General features: G+C 29.5%; 1 protein-coding gene across 1 annotated transcript; it reads right to left on the bottom strand.

The window, feature by feature from the left end:
- Positions 1-16,211: 16,211 nt before the first annotated feature.
- LOC139427204 (uncharacterized) lies at positions 16,212-17,150 on the bottom strand. Its single transcript, XM_071188110.1, has one exon. The coding sequence runs from the start codon at positions 17,148-17,150 to the stop codon at positions 16,212-16,214; it is 939 nt and encodes a 312-aa protein (XP_071044211.1).
- Positions 17,151-18,365: the final 1,215 nt, after the last annotated feature.

Raw genomic sequence — 18,365 nt, 5'->3', positions numbered from 1 at the left:
TTTGCAATATTAATATAATATTAGCAGCATTCTTTTTTGCGGATACAATACTGTGAGCTGACGTCGAGATTATATGCTTTCCTAATTTTCTTTCTTTATCGGCTTTTTTACATTTTTTTGGTTTTCCTTTTCAAATTTTGATTTCTTTTAAATTTTAAACACATTTTATTTATTAATAATTTTTCTTCTTTGCTTTCAAATAATATTTTTTTTCCTGTCTTCTTTGTATTTTTAACTTATTTTATGGGTTCCATAAACTTGCAGATTATTAATTTTTTCTTAATTTTCTTCGTCAATCTTTTTTTTTCTTTTACTCTTTTTTGTTCCTATAATGCATTATTTCATTTTATGTCGTATCAATCTATTTAATGTTTTCAATAATTTCTTTTTGTAAAAGTTTTAATCTATTGAATTCTTGAAATATTAAGGAATTTTTATGTAAATTGAAGTCTAATATACTAATAGAAGTAGTTGATGCTCCCTTTATCTACGTGTTGGTATTTTTAAAAGTAATTTTAAATTCGTTACTTCGTTCTTTTCCAAGTACTGCTATCTGTTATTCTCCTAGAATCAACTGGACATAGCTGCTTACAAAAATATTTGCTTTGGATAGCAATCAGGAATTTGTCTGATTGACTTTTGTGCCCCTAGGGTGACATACGGAGGGTGACCAACTTTAAGGTTGCCCTATTTTTTAAAAAGTTTTTAACAGACAACTTTGAAAACCCTAGTTGTTGTCATAATTTTTTTCCGTTCATCATTTTATTGACCTGCTCGCCGACTGATGGTAGGAATGTTAGAGAGGCGAGTAGGAAAATAAAATATATTTCTTTAATTATTTATAATGCTTTTCTTTGTCTTTTCAATGAAAACCTTTCTTTATTGTAAAATGTTTAAACGGAAAATAATTTTGATCGTAATGTTTAGTGCAGCAACTTCTTATTCTTATTTAATGAAATTTTTTATCTGAAGTAGATTTAATCGAAAGATTTCTATTTTCCAAATTTGATTTTTATGTGAAGAAAGACTAACTGTTTATCGGTTAGATTGATTTAATATCAAAGTTTCCAAAATGCATACACAGTCTTCAGAATGATTATTGAAATTTACTACTTGTTAAACGGCAAATAATATCTTGACATCTTACAGATGCCTATCCTTATCAAAACTGTCAAACTACGCTTTTAGATTTCGATTAAATTAGGTGAATGATATAAAGATTGCTGTCAATTTTCCGTCGTCTTTCCCGTCAACTTTAAATTGAGTGGGGTAGTGCTTTCTGATATTACGAATTGAAAAGTTATAGGAGCCCTTTTGTGATATCTAAATTATTACTTAAGTTACATACTTCTATCTCTCGTCATTTATATAATTTTTTTCCATTTTTTTCCTGTTAATTATTTGTATTTCTTTGTTATACATTTAATTGTTGGTTTCATATAACCACATAGAATATAAAACTTTGCATTTAGCTAATGGAAGTTGTATTATTGTAAATTTAAGTTATTTTTCATGACACACTATTTTTGAACTAATTTAATACTCGGAAATGATCATTGAAAGCGGACAATATTAAACGTTTCACGTAAACGTTAATAATTATTGAAACGTTTCACGTAAACGTTAATAATTATTGAAACGTTTCACGTAAAATATTAGTAATAAATGAAATATTTGGTTAAAAAAGACTATATATGGATTGAATCTGAAAAAAAATATTGAAATTGCAAATTTTCGTTCTAAAATTGCACTTAATTTTTGTCTAATTTTTAATAGTGATTTTATATATTTGGTTTTTCAATATTGAGAGCAAGGTATTTCTGGAAATGCAGTTTTAAAATAAGAATTTAATGAGATTTCTTTTTCAGAATTTTATAATGGCTATTAAATTTATTTAAAATGAGGATGTTTCTATTTTCTTTAACATTTTAATGTATGTAAAGTAAAGATAATAAATCATAAAAAAGGAAATTTATACAAAAAAAAAAAAAAAGCCAAAACAATGTTCCAACAAGGATTTTGCAACAGTTACAAAATCGTAAGTTTTCCGAGGGTGAAATATTATTTATAAATGAGGTTTTGCTGAAATCTAAGATTCAGTTACATTGTCAAACTATTGCTTGACCTAAACTAATACTCGAACTGTCTTTGAATTAGCATTAATGCTTTGAAAATTTAACTTAAAAGCGTATATTGAGAATGCATTATCTGATAGTCAACAATTTTATGTTTTAGCTGTTAGTGTGATGATACTATCACAATACACCCAAATTTTAACATTTTAGCTTTCGTCTAAATTTATAATGTTACTTTTGTAATGGTGCCTTGCACCTAGTTTTTTTGAACTGCAACAGTGAGCTTGGCCAAGCCGGTTGCCCGGATGGACGCTATCATTCGATTTGTGTTGGTGCTCTGAGTAGGTGAGCGAGAACATTCAAGATTCGCTTTCCTTCTCTGCATGCTCAGGAGATAAGTTTATTCTTTATATTATTGTCACGCAGTGGTCTGATTATTAAGACACGGTTCCCAGCAGATCACCGAAGTCAAGCATCACTGGATACGGTCAGTGTGCGGGTGGGTGACCACTTGGATCAGTCTGTGTAGGGACCGAGGGTGTGCGGTATTGGTCCTCGTTAAACTGTTCTACCGTAAGTGCTCGACTTCGTGGGCAGGTCGTCGGGCTACCGAAGCGGGGGTGCCATCCCCTCTGCAGAGGATCACAATTGTGATGGTATGTCTTCGGATCATCCTCAGGGGTGCTTCCCAGACCATCGCCAATAGCCCATCGTGTAGCTTTAGTGTGACGTAAATTAACTACAACTACAACAACTTTATATTATTATTATTATGGTCAATTGCGCATTTATGCGAATTCGGTAATTCGAATAGGTTTTACATTTTTGTACATTGATTTTTTGAAAAACTAACAGTTGAGCATGCAGAGAAGGATACACGTGTTCTTCAGACTATGAAAAAAAATTATGGATCAGTTCCAGTGTTTTTTTTCCTGAGATATAGTGCCTCTAATTTTTGCTGTTGATTTGAAATGAAAGACAAGTGATTCTGAAGATATTATGTCATTATTTCGATTTTGTCCGACTAGTGATCCTGGAGTTGAACTACACCATACACCACGTGTCTGAGGAGCCCACCATCACAGTTAGTAAACGTAATAGCCTTATACAGTTTAACCAATGAAAGATCACAAGGAATCATGTACATTTCATGAAGTGAGAATTGCTGATTGTTGATCTGTTTTCTTTTAAAAGATTTCTTCCAGTCAAAGCAAACGTAAATGTCTGTTAAAAAAAACTTCATCATTTTAGTTGAATATAAATACAATATCCTTACACAATCTAACTATTAAAAGCGTAGGTAAAGAATCATGCAGAATCGAATAGGTTTTAACCAATAAGAGAAGCAGGTATGTTTTTCCTTTGTAAAATTCAGTCTAAAAGTACGCGCGTCCGTTACAAAGCTTTATGTTTTAGATTAAAGTTACCTTAGTAGCCTAATTACTAATAAAAGCAGACAAAGAATGATGAAAAAAATTGAGTACGTCCCCTATAATGAGCATTCTGGTAGCAGATAGCATTCTTCTAACATTTTATTCAAGAAATATACAAGGAGTAAAAATTAAATGGACCACTATAAATAACTTTTGATCTAACGATCGGATCTTTACGTTCTGGGACTCAATCTGAATGGTTCGAAGGAGTAACCTCAAATCTGCTAATTAATTACTGCAGACGATATTTTAAGTTACGAAATCAGACATAAAAATATCAGGCACAAAAACCTCCTTCCTCTGAATAAACGTACCTTCTTGGTGATTTTGATTTTTGACCCCCAAAATATAGGGGGTTACTACAATTCGGGAAATTTTGTCCCAATCCTTCGGTCTGGACAGCGGTACAAGGTTTGGACACTTTAATGTGAATTATGCTTTTTGCGTATTTCTGCATATCTCGAGAAAGTTTTTTGGGAATTACAATTTTTTGACGCTCAACAATGAAATTCGCTTTTCCAAAGATTCTGCTCATTCGAAAAATCTAACTATTAGCAAATATTTATTATTTAACTTAATATTAGTCGAAAAAAGTTGAAATATTTTTGACTTTTCAATTTGATTTGAAAAAATATGAAATATTTGAATAAGATCTAGACATTTTTACTTCATTTTAATTCAATTTTAAATGGCAAATAGTATTTTGATATTTAAAATAAATTTTTTTAAAATGATGTAAAAATAGATTATAACTTTCAATTCCAATTTTTTTTTACTGTGATTAGATAAAACAATAATAAATATTTCCTATTAGTTATATTTTGAATGAAACTATCTTAGGATAAATGAATTTTACAATTTTGTTATAAAAATTTTCAATTCATTTAAAAATTTCTCGAGATCAGGCGAATTACGCAGAAATTAAAATTAACATTAAAGGTTAAAAGCTAAGAACTCTCCTGACCAAACTATTGGGAGCATAATTCCCAGATTGCAGCAACCCCAATATTTTGGAGATTAAAAATCCGAATTTGTGACAAAAAAGGTATGTTTGTTCAGAAAAAGTTCTTATGTCTAATTTCGTTAGTTAAAATATCGTCTGCACTAATTAATTAGCATATTTGAGGGCACAACCTCAAAGTATTAGGATTGTATTCTGGAATGTTAAGATCCGATCATTAGATCAAAAGCTATTTTGGGTGGTCTGTTTATTAATTTGGGCACTGTACATGTCCGTAAAAACTTTTCATTACAGATGTTAGTAAACGTTTCAGCCGTATCTTTCATGTAACGATAAAAGTTGCTAGTACATCTGCTTCTCCTTTGCAAAAGTCAAGAAACGTAAATATTCGTTCAAAAAATTCATGTTTTAGTTCATAGTAAATGTATTGTTTTAAATCAGTTTAATGAATGAGAGAGTCTATAAAGAATCACTAAGAACTTATTACGTTTACTCTTTGTTATTGTGGATTTGTTTCACACGTTATCATTCAGTCAAGAAACGTAAGTGATACAAATATTCTGATTATACAGGAATAGTCGAGATTATAGTAAAACGAGATATTTATGCCTCCCAATGAGGTAAACAGGGTTTGAATCCCAACCCTGGTTGGTCGATACAGATTCCGCAACCGGCTGGTCCCGACAGTAGTGCTTACGTAAAATATCCTCAGTTGTAGACAGAATTCTTGTCAGGACAGTTGTTACAGTCCCCTTGCCGTCAGAAAACCGTGGGAGATTTTTGTGGTTTTCCGTGCGGGTTAGTTTTTCGTGGCAGTTAGTTTCATCAAAAAATTCTCCCAGAAATTGATCCTGAAGTTCCCTTTTCTTCTAGATTGGGTTCAAAATTGCAGGGCTACGGAGTTGAACATTGGTAGTCGTAAACTCAAAATTGGGTTGGCTATTCAACGACTGTTATAAAATAAAATACGAGAGAGCCAATGAATCAAGAAGTAATTGTTAAAATATTCCAAGACTAAGTATTCATATTTCGATATTCCAAACGAAGTATGCCGTTAAGGTAAAAAGAAGACCAAATACTTAGAGAAACTCAGATGAAGGCAACACAGACTCTGAGGCTAGTTACATCTGTAAATCAAACTTTCAGGGCATTTTTGTGATTTAAAATTAAATAAGTGATCTGTGTTTTTGAGGTGTCACATAGATCAGAAGGGAATTAGGAAATGGTTAGTCCATAGACAAAAACCAAACTGGTTGTTAAAAGTAGCTAGAATAAACATAAACGGCAGCGCAGTAATAATAAGAAAGATTTTTGTTTCACGATTTTTTTTAGTTTCGAAACGATACTCAATGTTTTTACAATGTCTGTGTAAGACATAAGTAAAGAAATATACACATTTTATAAACAATTTCAACTGATTTAAATTCCCTTATTTAAAAACTATAATTTTAATTAAAATTATCATTACGCTTTACGTTGTCTTTTAATTACCAAGAAAGTTTTAAGCTTTTCATCAAAAAAAAACAATTTATTATTTACCAAAGTATAATGTAGTTTTTTTGTAATTTACCTATTAATTTTAGATGAAATTAAAACAAAGTTTATTAAAAGTAAATGTTCGTTAAAAAAAACTCTTAACAAAACTATGCATTTTTTCTTCAAATTAATATAAATGTTTTCTTTAGCTTTTATAAAGAAGATAAAATAATTATCTTGAAAAAACACTTAATAAACTTTATTTTAAATTGCTATGAAGTAATTAAAATTGAAGTATGTTATGTATTTAGTTTTATGAAAGAATTTTAATAAAGGTTTTTACTTTCAAAAATGTTTTTTATGTTACTTTATCTTTTTATGTTAAAGAACTTTTCAAAGCTAGAAAGTAATTTTTAGTTGAAAAATAAGTTTAAAGCAAGAATCATAGAACTGCGTAAAAAATTTTCTTGAAGCAGGTATAGTAAGTAAAAATCCTGCTTGCTATTATTGTAATTACAACTTTTATAAGATTTTTTATGACTCAGTAAAGCTTTCAACATTTTTTTTATAAATGTTTCAAAATTTAGTACCTTATTTCTCTAAAACAAGAAGCTTTTTTTTTCGAAAAAAAAGCGAGTTCCACAAGGGTAAATATATATTTTGAATGCTTGCATACTCATTTTCATTAAGTTAAATTATTTCATTAATTTTACTGTAAGAACATTTTATGAAGTTTTCTTTTTTAAAAAATTTGGTTTTTAGAATAGCAAGTTCTATAAAGCGCTTATTACATTTGAAATTTTCCAGAAAAAGTGCTGCGCAGCACACCAACGGGAAATGTCGAGTGTATTTCCTGGATATGCTATTGTAAAATGTAAATTTGCAAGAATGTAAATATACAGTTATGATGTAATTAACTTTATGTTAATAAATAGAATTAAATTACGCAAATTTTTTTATTAAATGGAAAAGAAATATTCCAACCAGCAATCATAATGCAAGATGTTTACATTTCGAGAAAGAAGTATTGTCTAAACTACCAGAATATGGTAAATTTTACCATGTTTCTGGATTTATAGAATATAAGGAAGCTCGGAAATTTTTTTCGAAGCACTTTAATAATGATTATTGCAAAATAAACAATAAAATATAGTTTTAAAATATGGGATAAAGTTTGGTAATTGTAGTAAAATTTATAAATTTTGTCATGGTACCTTAAAGCTTGGCATATAAACCTAATACAAATTATAATTTACTATTTATATTTGTATTTTTTTACTAAATATGTAGTAATAAAAACTATAATTTTAAAAACCAGAATTTTCTGTGAACCAGTGTAGTATGAGTTGAAAAAATTCATAATTATCAGTTTAAATACCGCATACTTTGTTTTTATTTACCAGAATTATTATTTTTTCATTTGCCAGAAATATCATTACCGTAAATTGCTGTTATTTTACCAGATTTTTTTGTAGAGCAACTCCGCATCCTTGTAATTTTGATCCAAATCCAAAAGAAAAGGGATCTCCTGTATCAAGTATTTGGAAAAATTTTGCCTTCGTGGAGAACTTTTTGACGGAACTAACCCACATTTGCGGTACATGGAGAGGGAAATCTCCAATGGTTTGCCTAACGGCACGGAGACTCTAACCTATGATCAGTCTTCCACAAAGCATATTTTACGTCAGCACTGTGGTTGGTGCGTGCCGGGAGCAGTATTCATATCAACCTGTCACCAATGGAATTCGAACCCGAATTACTTCATTGGGAAAATGATGCTCTATCCCAGGGATGGGGAAACTTTTTCGGTCGAATGACAAAAATAAAAGTTTGGTGGACTAAGTAAAAACTTTTAAAATTAAAAAAAAAACGATATACAAGTTTTAATTTAAATATTTAATGTGATGAATGAAATTACGATTTCATTTCTAAAAGCTCCTATTATATTGAAGTTCCAAGTGAGATGCACTTATTTTAAGGAAGGAGGCTAAACGTCTGTCTGTTAGTCTACTCCTGAAATGATTTTTTCCTAGGTTCATAGTTGAAAACACTTGTTCACATACATAAGATAAAGCAAACATAGCACTGATTTTCTGAGATTGAAATATTAAATTTGAGAAACTAGCTTTTGATAATGATTTGTAAAACTCAAACTTTGACATATTTAGAAACAACTGCTTCAGATAACGCCTATTCTATAAAGAATTCCTGCTTTCAAAATTTTACTAATTGAAGCTGTCTGTGTTAGATATTTCCATCAATTTATGTTTTTGTAGATCAAAAATAGAGAAAGTAAAAACGTCATCAGTACTTTGTTAAAAAAGAAAGAACAAAAATAGCTTTAAGCAAAGTAGACAAGAAAAAGGATGTATATTGTTTATATTCGCCATGGATCAGCAAGTTAAAATTCTATCCGCGGGCCGGATTAAACCTTCCGGCGGGCCACAGTTGGCCCGCGGGCCGTAGTTTGCCCATCCCTGCTCCATCCTCTGAATCACCACGGCTCCCTTGGACACATTGAAACATAATTAAGAAAAATAACAAGACAAAAAAGAATGATAATTTGTGATGATTCTACAATGAATAATTTATAAAAAAAATATAGATTTACTGAGAACTTTTCGAAAAATAATTTGTCGAAACTAAAGCCTCCCAAAAATTTAGAGATGCATTTTTTTCTTTGAGTTTTAGTTACAGTTAAAAAATTCAATTAAAAAACTTTATCAAATGTCTGAAATATATCAAGCACAATAATGAAGCAAAATGATGTTGTTTTTTTTCAATGCACCGAGAAAAAAATATGTGGCCAAAACTACCAGAATAGAATATGGTAAAGTTTTCACTGCTTCTTGTTGTATTGGAACACCAAGAAGCTGGGTAATTTTTACAAAAGCGTTTTGATAATGATTTTGGTAAAATTAAAAAGAAAATATGGTTTTGAAATCTGTAATGAATTTCGGTAAATATAGTTAAATCTGGTAATTTTTATCATTATAACTTTGAGCATGAGATAAAAACTGAATATTCGAGCGAACTTTCAGTTTTATATTTTCTACTAAGTGAGTGCTATAATTTTGCTATAATAAGTACTAAATAAGTGCTGTAATAAGTGCCATAATTTTGAAAGCAAGATTCTCTGGTTTCCCATATGAATGGAGAAATTACATAATGAATGATTTACGTACCATTTATTTCAGTTTTATTAACCTGTTTCCGGTTTTTTTTACCGGAAATGTCATTACCATACAGTAAGGTAATTTTACCACAATTTTATATATTTTTTCTAATTTATTATTTTATTTCATTTTATATTTCATGGAATTTTATTTTTAATAATTAATTGAAAATTACATTTCTAATGCCCGATATTTTTAAATAAATTTTGTTCCGAATTGTTAAATTTTCTGAAGCTAATAAAATCAAAATAAACTTTCTAAAATAAAGTTCAAAAAAATAGATAAAAAATGAAGTGAAGAAATGTTTTGTCACTTAATTTAAAAGATAACACCAAAAGCAAGAATAAGTTGTTAAAATTTTTTTTTAAAAAGTTGAAAAAATCTACATAACATTTAGCTATAAAAATATTTCTTTAAGAAAAGGAAAGGAATAGATTAAAGGCTGGAGTTTTCTTGTTTCCAATTGTATTACATAGCATCAAGAGAAGCAAGCAAAGATGATAGTATGTTTTTTTTCTTCCATTTCCTTAAATTAGAGTTGTTTATTCTGTGTTGAAAGCAGAGAGAAAATTCATCCTCTAATATGACTTGAGGAAAGGATTCTAGCTATAAGCGCAAATAAACGAATTTTCTATTTAAAAAGAAGTTTCTATTTCTTTTGGAAAGAAAAAGAAAATGATTTAAGTGCCGGAAAATTTGATGAGGCTAAAAATTATTCTACTTAAACAAGACGGCAAACCTCTGTAAATAAGACTGTATACCTGACATAAATATTTTATTTATGAAATATTGTTTTAAATTATTAAGGTTTTTTTAAAGGTTGATATTATTATAAAATAAAATAAAAATCTAAATGACTTTTTTCAAAAAGAAGACCGAGAAAAGATCTTCTCAGCTGCTTTATTCTAGTTGATTGTTTGACAAGAATATAAATGTATGGTTAATTGTACTGTAAAAATTTTTGGTGTATATTTGCCACCAATTTTAGTGTTGAGGTGAAGAAATGCATTTGAAGGCACAAAACTGCATTTAACATCCAAAAATCATTTAAAAAATTTACAAAATAACAGTTTAAAATAATTAGTGCGAATATATATTACTAAAATTGTACCTTAAAAAATTTTTTGTTTCGGCAATGAAGCCATGAATTGATTTTAATGCGTATGAAAATATGTGTTGTCAGTGAACAACTAAAAATGAGTAAAAAAAGTAAATGAAAAAATAAATAAAAAATGCTACTGCATGCTCTGTAAAAAAATTAGTTTACCTCAACTCTACACAATGAAGGCAACTATTCATCTAAATTTTTTACAGTTTATGCAGTCAAAGTTTTAAGTAAGTTAAGTATTCTTATTTTCAAAGTAATCCTTTAATATTTAGCATAATCAATTTATAATTATTTATTTTATACATTACCTTTTTACCGAGTGAAGTTAAAAACTATAAAAGCGAAGTAATGTTTACCATTGTAAGCTTACGATCACTTAATTTGAACTTTTTCGGAACTGAAGAGAATTGGTAAACGAATTGATACGAAATAGCTTTCTCAAAGTAATCTCCCTGTCTTTTATGCATTGAACTAATCTATGATACCTGAAGCAGGAATTTAACAGATTTTTTTTCAAAAGCTTTTAAAATAAACATGACTCCCAATAGCTAAGATAAAAATCTTCATTGAATTCATTTGTTTACAAAACTCTCTTTTATTTTATGTTAAGTGATTGAAAAATAAATATATGTAATTTTAACATACCTTTTTAAAATGAAACTTTTCATTTGAAAGAATGAAATGTAACAGAGAAAACAAACCAATTTATCTATTTTCTTTTTAAATTAGGAAATTTCCAACTTTTTTATTCTTTGCTTTCAGAAGTAAAAGAATATAAGTTAAATAGTAATTTGGAAATAAAAATTCTTATAAAACATTTCAGCTTATTCGAATAGAATTAAATTTCTAATGTTTTTAAAAATGTTATCTTAATTTTAATGTTGAACAAAACCGTACTGTATTATTTATAAAATATGTTTCAGTAGCCTGAAATTTTTTATCTTTTGTACTACGGGTTATTTTTCACTTAATGCTTAATTCATTTTTGTAGTAATTGTAACATTCAAAATTTTTCTAAGACTTCACGCGCAATAGATAATTTCTATGCATTGAAAAACTGTCATGAATTCATTTAAGATATGATTTTTGCACGAAGTGTGCAATTAAATTTTTTCTATGAAAAATAAATTTAGCGGGACAGCTGTCAAGTCAGGGTTATTGAAATTAAAGAGCTACACAAAACAACAGCGTGTTTTTAATATCGAGCAATATTTTAAGCAACATTAAATTATTCCGTTGTTATTTTATTTCCCGTTCTGATGCTCGAAATCAGCCTCCCAGATCATACAGTTTAACGTCGAGGGATCATTTTTTGAGAAGTTAAGGTTTATCATACCAGAAAGTCTACGAACCCACCCCAATTTTATTGGAGAAAATCAACGAAAGTCAACTATATGTACGAAAAATGGTCATTAAATTTCAACAAAAGAGTGCAAACGTGTTCTATATATTACTTCATAACTTTAATACTGTGCACTTTATGAATCAATAAAAACCTGTTCTTCAAATGTCAAAACTGAATTAAATTATTTGATTGAAATAAAATAATTTTTTAGCAAAATAAGAACACTACATTATTAAAAATTCCGAAACAAGAAAAAAGCCGGCACTCAGAGTGATTTTACCATAAAATCCGTAATTTCCGTAAAATTTTAAGGAACAAAAAAAAAATCTGATATACCATTATATTTATATTAATAACAACCGTAAAAAACTGAATCACTCTAATTAAACAAATATTACTGAAAGAAATACGGTATGATATTTTACGTTAAAAATGGATTTTAAGGTAAAAATGGGCAGTAAGGTGAAATGGATTTTAAGGATAACGCATATATCAGTACAAAATATGAATACATGAAAACAATTTTATTCACGCATAATCCTGCATGAAACTACAGTTTATAATTGTCCAGACATCAAAAAAACACATCCTGCTAATAATAACCATCATCTCTTTACTTTGTGTTAAGTAAGAAATATATAGTGAAAGAATTGAAATCCTTGTGAAAGGATATAGAATGTACTTAAGACTTATTACTTAAAATTTATTGCGTGTACTTAAGAAAATTGAATCTTGACAGACTTGACTTACTCGAACTAGAGTGGAAAGAACAGTTGCTAACGTAAACAAATGCCACATTTTAACAACCAATCAGGAACGAGCTGCCCACACTACGTCACTTGCAGGTATCCCATTAGGAATTTCTCTAGAGTTTAATGTTCATTGTTTTTATTTGATTAAGCTTTTAATTCGCATAAAACCGTTTCCTTAAAGCTTGAAATAATTATCTTTAATAAAAATAGTGCATTAAAATTTACTCAATTCAAAAAAGTCGACGGCAAACAGCAGCTATGTGTATGGCCACGCGATCAATATTATCCTTCTTCTTTTATTTAAATCATTGTACGAACATTTGAAAATGTTCTTCTATTTCTAAATTCCATACGGGGAAAATTGCTCATATGTGGCATGCAGTAAAAATGTTAACAGAAAACATTGAATATAGAAACAATATATCTACACAAATGACCTCTCTTAAAGATAAAAATAAAAAATAAATAAAGTTTAAAAAAATAAAACCATAACCATTCTTTTTTTTTTAAAAAAAAGAATGAAAGTAAAATTTAGCTGTTTCACATCTGAAAGAGTATTCGCGTAGCTCCGAAAAATGAAATAAACTGGAAAACATATTAAATAAAAAATATATCGGTGATTTTTCTTGGCATGCTTGTAATCCGATTAATGTTTAGGGAATCATGGCACGTATATGCACTAGCTATTTTGATGTAATTTAATTCCTGTTTTGTTATGGTTACTTACTCGCATATAATATCAGCGTTTTCAGATAAAGAAGATATAATAATGGAAGCGCTTATGGTTTGAACAATAAATGTCTGCTGGAGTCTTAAAACTCAATACTTCACCATACCGCTTTTAAACATTATAAAACAGATACGAACATTTAAAAAAATTATTATTTTCCTTGTTAACTCAAATTTTAAACACACTAACTGAAGTTCAAACATCATTAATCGCATTATTAGGTTAGGTTTACACCAAATGTTTGAGAATCTACCGTTTATTAGAGAAATAAACGAAAAAAATGAGGAAGGGAAGAGAAATATACGTTTCATTGCATTCTGCTTAGATATTTATTCTCAGCAAACTTCAAAAATAACTGCAAAGTACGTTAAAAGATGTCGCTGTGGTGACTGGAAAAGCTATAAAAGAAAATTTTATGCTGCACATGAAATCATTTCTGAAATCTCTACACAGGGGCACGTTAATTTTATTCTCTCTCTCGTTCTCATTTTTTCAAAACATTTTATTACCTTGCATTGATTTTTTTTATCCGAATAAATTTTTTCTACTCTGCCCCAATACCACAACAAATCTAACTAAGATAAATATTTTCAATTGATTGCAGCATGTATAATAATCCATCTATATTATATAAAACGCTAATACGTACGTATGTATCAATAAAACCGATGATATTTCTTTTCTCGCGCTGGCAACAGTTTTCATTTTTAATTGATAGGATTCGGTGCGCAAGAGCACGTAGTGAGCATAATATGGCTAATCTATATTATATAAAACGCTAATACGTTTTAATTGATAGGCTTCGGCGAGCAAGAGCACGTAGTGAGCATCATATGTCTAATCGGGTGAATTCTCACCGAATTGTCAANAATATATTTAACTAAAACAGATACAGGCTTTTAAAAAAAAATTATTATTTTCTTAGTTAACTCAAATTTCATTCGTACAGTTCAATCATCATTAATCGCATTATTAGGTTAGGATTGCACCAAATGTTTGAGAATCTACCGTTTATTTGAGAAATGAACGAAAAAAATGTGGAAGGGAAGAGAAATATACGCTTCATTGCATTTTGCTTAGATATTTATTCTCAGCAAACTTCAAAAATAACTGCGAAGTACGTTAAAAGATGTCGCTGTGGTGACTAGAAAAGCTATAAAAGAAAATTTTATTCTACACATGAAATCATTTCTGAAATCTCAACACAGGGACACGTTAATTTTATTCTCTCTCTCGTTCTAATTTTTTCAAAACGTTTTATTACCTTGCATTAATTTTTTTTTATCCGAATAAATTTTTTCTACTCTGCCCCAATACCGCAACAAATCCAACTAAGATAAATATTTTCAATTGATTGCAGCATGTATAATAATCTATATTATATAAAACGCTAATACGTATGTATCAATAAAACCGATGATATTTCTTTTCTCGCGTTGGCAACAGTTTTCATTTTTAATTGATTAACTTCGGCGCGCAAGAGCACGTAGTGAGCATCATATGGCTAATCTATATTATATAAAACGCTAATACGATTTAATCGATAGGCTACGGTGCGCAAGAGCACGTAATGAGAATCATATGTCTAATCGGGTGAATTCTCATCGAATTATCAAAAAATTTCTCACAAAATCATCTTCATCGAAGCCGATGCTTCAGTACTATTTCATATTGCTTTACAACACATGGTTTTAGCCCTCAGGTGGGAAAGACTTTAAAACAAAACTTACAAAAGTCACTTTTCTCAACAACTGAAATTTAGAATAGTGTGGTTAAGAAAAATATGTGAACTGTTTGCAATTTCAAATTAATATTGAAATGCACAGGTTTAGAATTTTCTACAGTGAAAAGTTTTCGGAACTTCAGTGTTCAAAAAAGTATACAAAAACTAGACGTTAAGAACGTATCCAATGAGCGAGTAGAGCGAGCATCGGATTGCAAAGCAATCCGAAATGAACTGCGAAAGCAGTTCCGAGGGTTGGCGAGCACTAGCGAGCAGGGGTCGAATCCTTCTAGTATGTATATATAATCTGCGTATATAATCTGCAGCATATATATAATAATATGTTTTTAAGCAACTGTTCCGGGATGCTGGTATGAAACAGCATAAAAATAGTATTTTAGGGTATTAAAATTCACAATTATACTTTAAACTGTAACAATTAACGAAACAGATTGTATGTAAATACTTTACTTTTGTCGCTAAAAGTATTTCTGAATAATCACACAGTTTTTATCTTAAAAAGTTTCCCGGTTTTTATCATACAAAACTGTGGTGTAATATCTCACAAAATATGATGTTGAACAAACAATTTGAAAAACTAAACCTAAGCAATTGGATTAAGGAACACTAACTCCAAATCAAGCATTTGGCTCATAGTTAAAGAAGTGTAATTAAATCTAATCACCAAACAAGGAGAAGGCTTGCGCCAAGTTTCCACGCATTCACTTCTTTCGAAAAAATTTTATCGCTTCCAGAAAAACACTAATTTTTCTATCATTTAATAACAATCATTTAATAACAACAATATTTTTTGCTAAAAATGCATATAACATTCAAAATTGAAGCAATAAAATAATAATATTTGCAGTCGTACATTTATCGACGAGATAAAATTGGGCGGTGATACCCGACATTCATGTGAGCTGGGCTACCCGAAATCCAATTTTTTTGTAAATTTGTAATTACTCGAGCAATTTTTNTCTAAAAAAAGAATATTAAAAAAAAATAAACAAAAATTTTAATTTAAGCCGCTGGGAGCATTTTAAAATCGATGAAATTTTTTTAAAAAAATTTTAAATTTCTCAAAAATGGTCCAAATATTTTTTACAAAAATTTTTGCAAGGGCATATCTTGATATAATACATAAGTTATAAAAAAAGTTTTAGTGTAGCATAAAAATTAAAAAAACTTTTTTTGAACGTCCACTGTAGCCTTAAACTCCAATTTTTCGCATATTCACAAGCCCAAGAACTGTGCTGGTTTTCACAAAAAAGGCGCTTTCTCTTTTCATGTGGTGAAGAAAGCAATTCAGAAGTGAAAGGTACTTGTGCAGATTTACCAAATTTTTGTTTCAACTGGAATCTACCATTTGTAGGAATTCTTCGTTTCTCACTATCATCTGTACCTCTCACGAAGGATTGAGATGCCATGTTCACTCTCTCTCTTTAGCCTCTACTTCACACTCTAAGAACTCTAGCAAAGTATCCAACTCAGTCTTGGTAGTTGATTCAGCTCCTTCAACATTTGGAACAACATGAACAACTGACCGCTTATTTATAGTCCGATATCTTTCCCACGCCTTGAGCGTTCCCTCTGGAATTGACGACGCGACTAGAGGAAACAACTTTGCAGCATATTTTTCTCTAGTTACTCCTAACACTTCTAATGATCGAAGTTTTGACTCAAGTTGATCATAAAGTTTTCGCAGAGATTTCTCAGATTTGCTTTGTTTCTGTAATACTAAAGCTAATAACTCTCGCACATACACTTGAATCAACAATTCTTCCTTTCCATACCGAGTTTTAAGTTGATTAATTGCAGTTTTATAACTCTCTCCACTCGGAGGAAAACTCCTTAAAAGTTCATCAGCAGGTGATCCTTTTAACATGGATTGCGATAAATAAAGGAATTTATCATGGTCGCCAATATTCTGATCTTTGTCAATTTTCTCAAATTGGCACCAAAAACTGAGCCAGTTTTTTAAATTTCCATCAAAGACTGGAAGCTTAATCTTAGGATACTGCAAATTTGTCGGACCAACAACTAAATGATTAGTAACGGACATATTATGTTTTTCAGGAGTAGAAGAAAGTAAATTTTCCAATTTAATATCAAAAACTCTAATTTTATCAATATACGATTCGGAATCATCTATTTCTTTATCAATTTCTTTTTCATCTCGAACTTCCGAAAACAATTCAGTTCTTACATTTTCTTCAGATACAAGTAATTGCTTACCTTTTTCTGATATGATTCTTAATTTCAACAATTTCTCTTCATCGTTCATATCAGTCTCAATTTTTGCAAAATAATTGCGTGACTGAGTTAACAATCTACGATGCTGTGTTCTCACTTGCTTCAATACTTCCATTTTCACTCAGATTCAGTAATAGTCGTTTTCTAAAATCTCAACAGAAATTCAAAGTCCTGTCGCGGACGCCATATGTCAAAAAATACAAAAATACTTACTGACCTCAAATAAAACTCAAAGGACTTCGAATCAAATAGTTAAAACTCTACTATTACGTTTAATATAAATGGAAGATTTATTAACTAAACAATAAAATTACAGCATCGCAGTTCCAAAAAAAAACAAATCTCTTACTCTCTCAAAACATTATTTACATTCTAAACCATCACCATGGCAACCACAAAAACTCTTCTCGTTGCCATCTTCAAACTGATATAAAATAAATAAGTTATTTAACAAAAAATACGATGCGCATAAGCACATAATATTTTACACAGATTCTTTGTAAATACTTTACTTTTGTCGCTAAAAGTATTTCTGAATAATAACACAGTTTTTATCTTAAAAGGTTTACCGGTTTTTATCATACAAAACTGTAGTGTAATATCTCACAAAATTTGATGCTAAACAAACAATTGGATTAAGGAACACTTTAAGTTAACTCCAAATAAAGCATTCGCGTATACTTAAATAAGTGTAGTTAAATCTATTCACCAAATAAGGGAAAGGCTTGCACCAAGTTTTCCACGCATTTACTTCTTTAAATTTTTATCGCTTCCAGAAAAACACTAATTTTGGCGTACTTTGGATATCGCCAATCATCTGTTTACATTCAAGTAAGAAAATGCGTGATGTTTAATGTCTATATGTTTAATTTCCGTATAATGTTTAATTTCTGTATAATGTTTACTTTCTATCAGCTTCTATTGTGGTACGCATATTTAAGTGTGTTAAGAACTTGTTTTAATATTATTCTTGCCATGAGTATGTCTACTTTGATTTATAACTTTTTTTATTTTAAGAATTTGAATGTGTATACATCCTAAATTAAGTTGTTTTTATGATACAATTTAAGTGTTCTTGTTAAATTGTATCATAAAAACAACTAAAGTGGCGAGAACAACTCCTTGGTGAACAACAGTGTAAAGGATCATTCCTGGTGTTTCAAGACATCCAGAACTATCCTTAATGCTTGATAATACCAAACATTAATCTCTGCTATTTCCCTACATCTAACTTGGTGAAAAGTAGTTGGCGTAAAGATACGCTAAAATTTTTGCAATTGTTCAAATACATTTTATTTTATCTGTTACCAAAGTAATTAGTTAATTTACT

The sequence above is a fragment of the Parasteatoda tepidariorum genome, chromosome 2, assembly GCF_043381705.1.
Source record: "Parasteatoda tepidariorum isolate YZ-2023 chromosome 2, CAS_Ptep_4.0, whole genome shotgun sequence".
Classification (NCBI taxonomy): domain Eukaryota; kingdom Metazoa; phylum Arthropoda; class Arachnida; order Araneae; family Theridiidae; genus Parasteatoda; species Parasteatoda tepidariorum.
The sequence above is the reverse complement of the archived record's forward strand: the minus strand, read 5'-3'. Positions and strand labels throughout refer to the sequence as shown.

Excerpts from the sequence above, each read along its gene's own strand:
- LOC139427204 (XM_071188110.1), bottom strand. The coding sequence starts at position 17,150 with ATGGAAGTATTGAAGCAAGTGAGAACACAGCATCGTAGATTGTTAACT.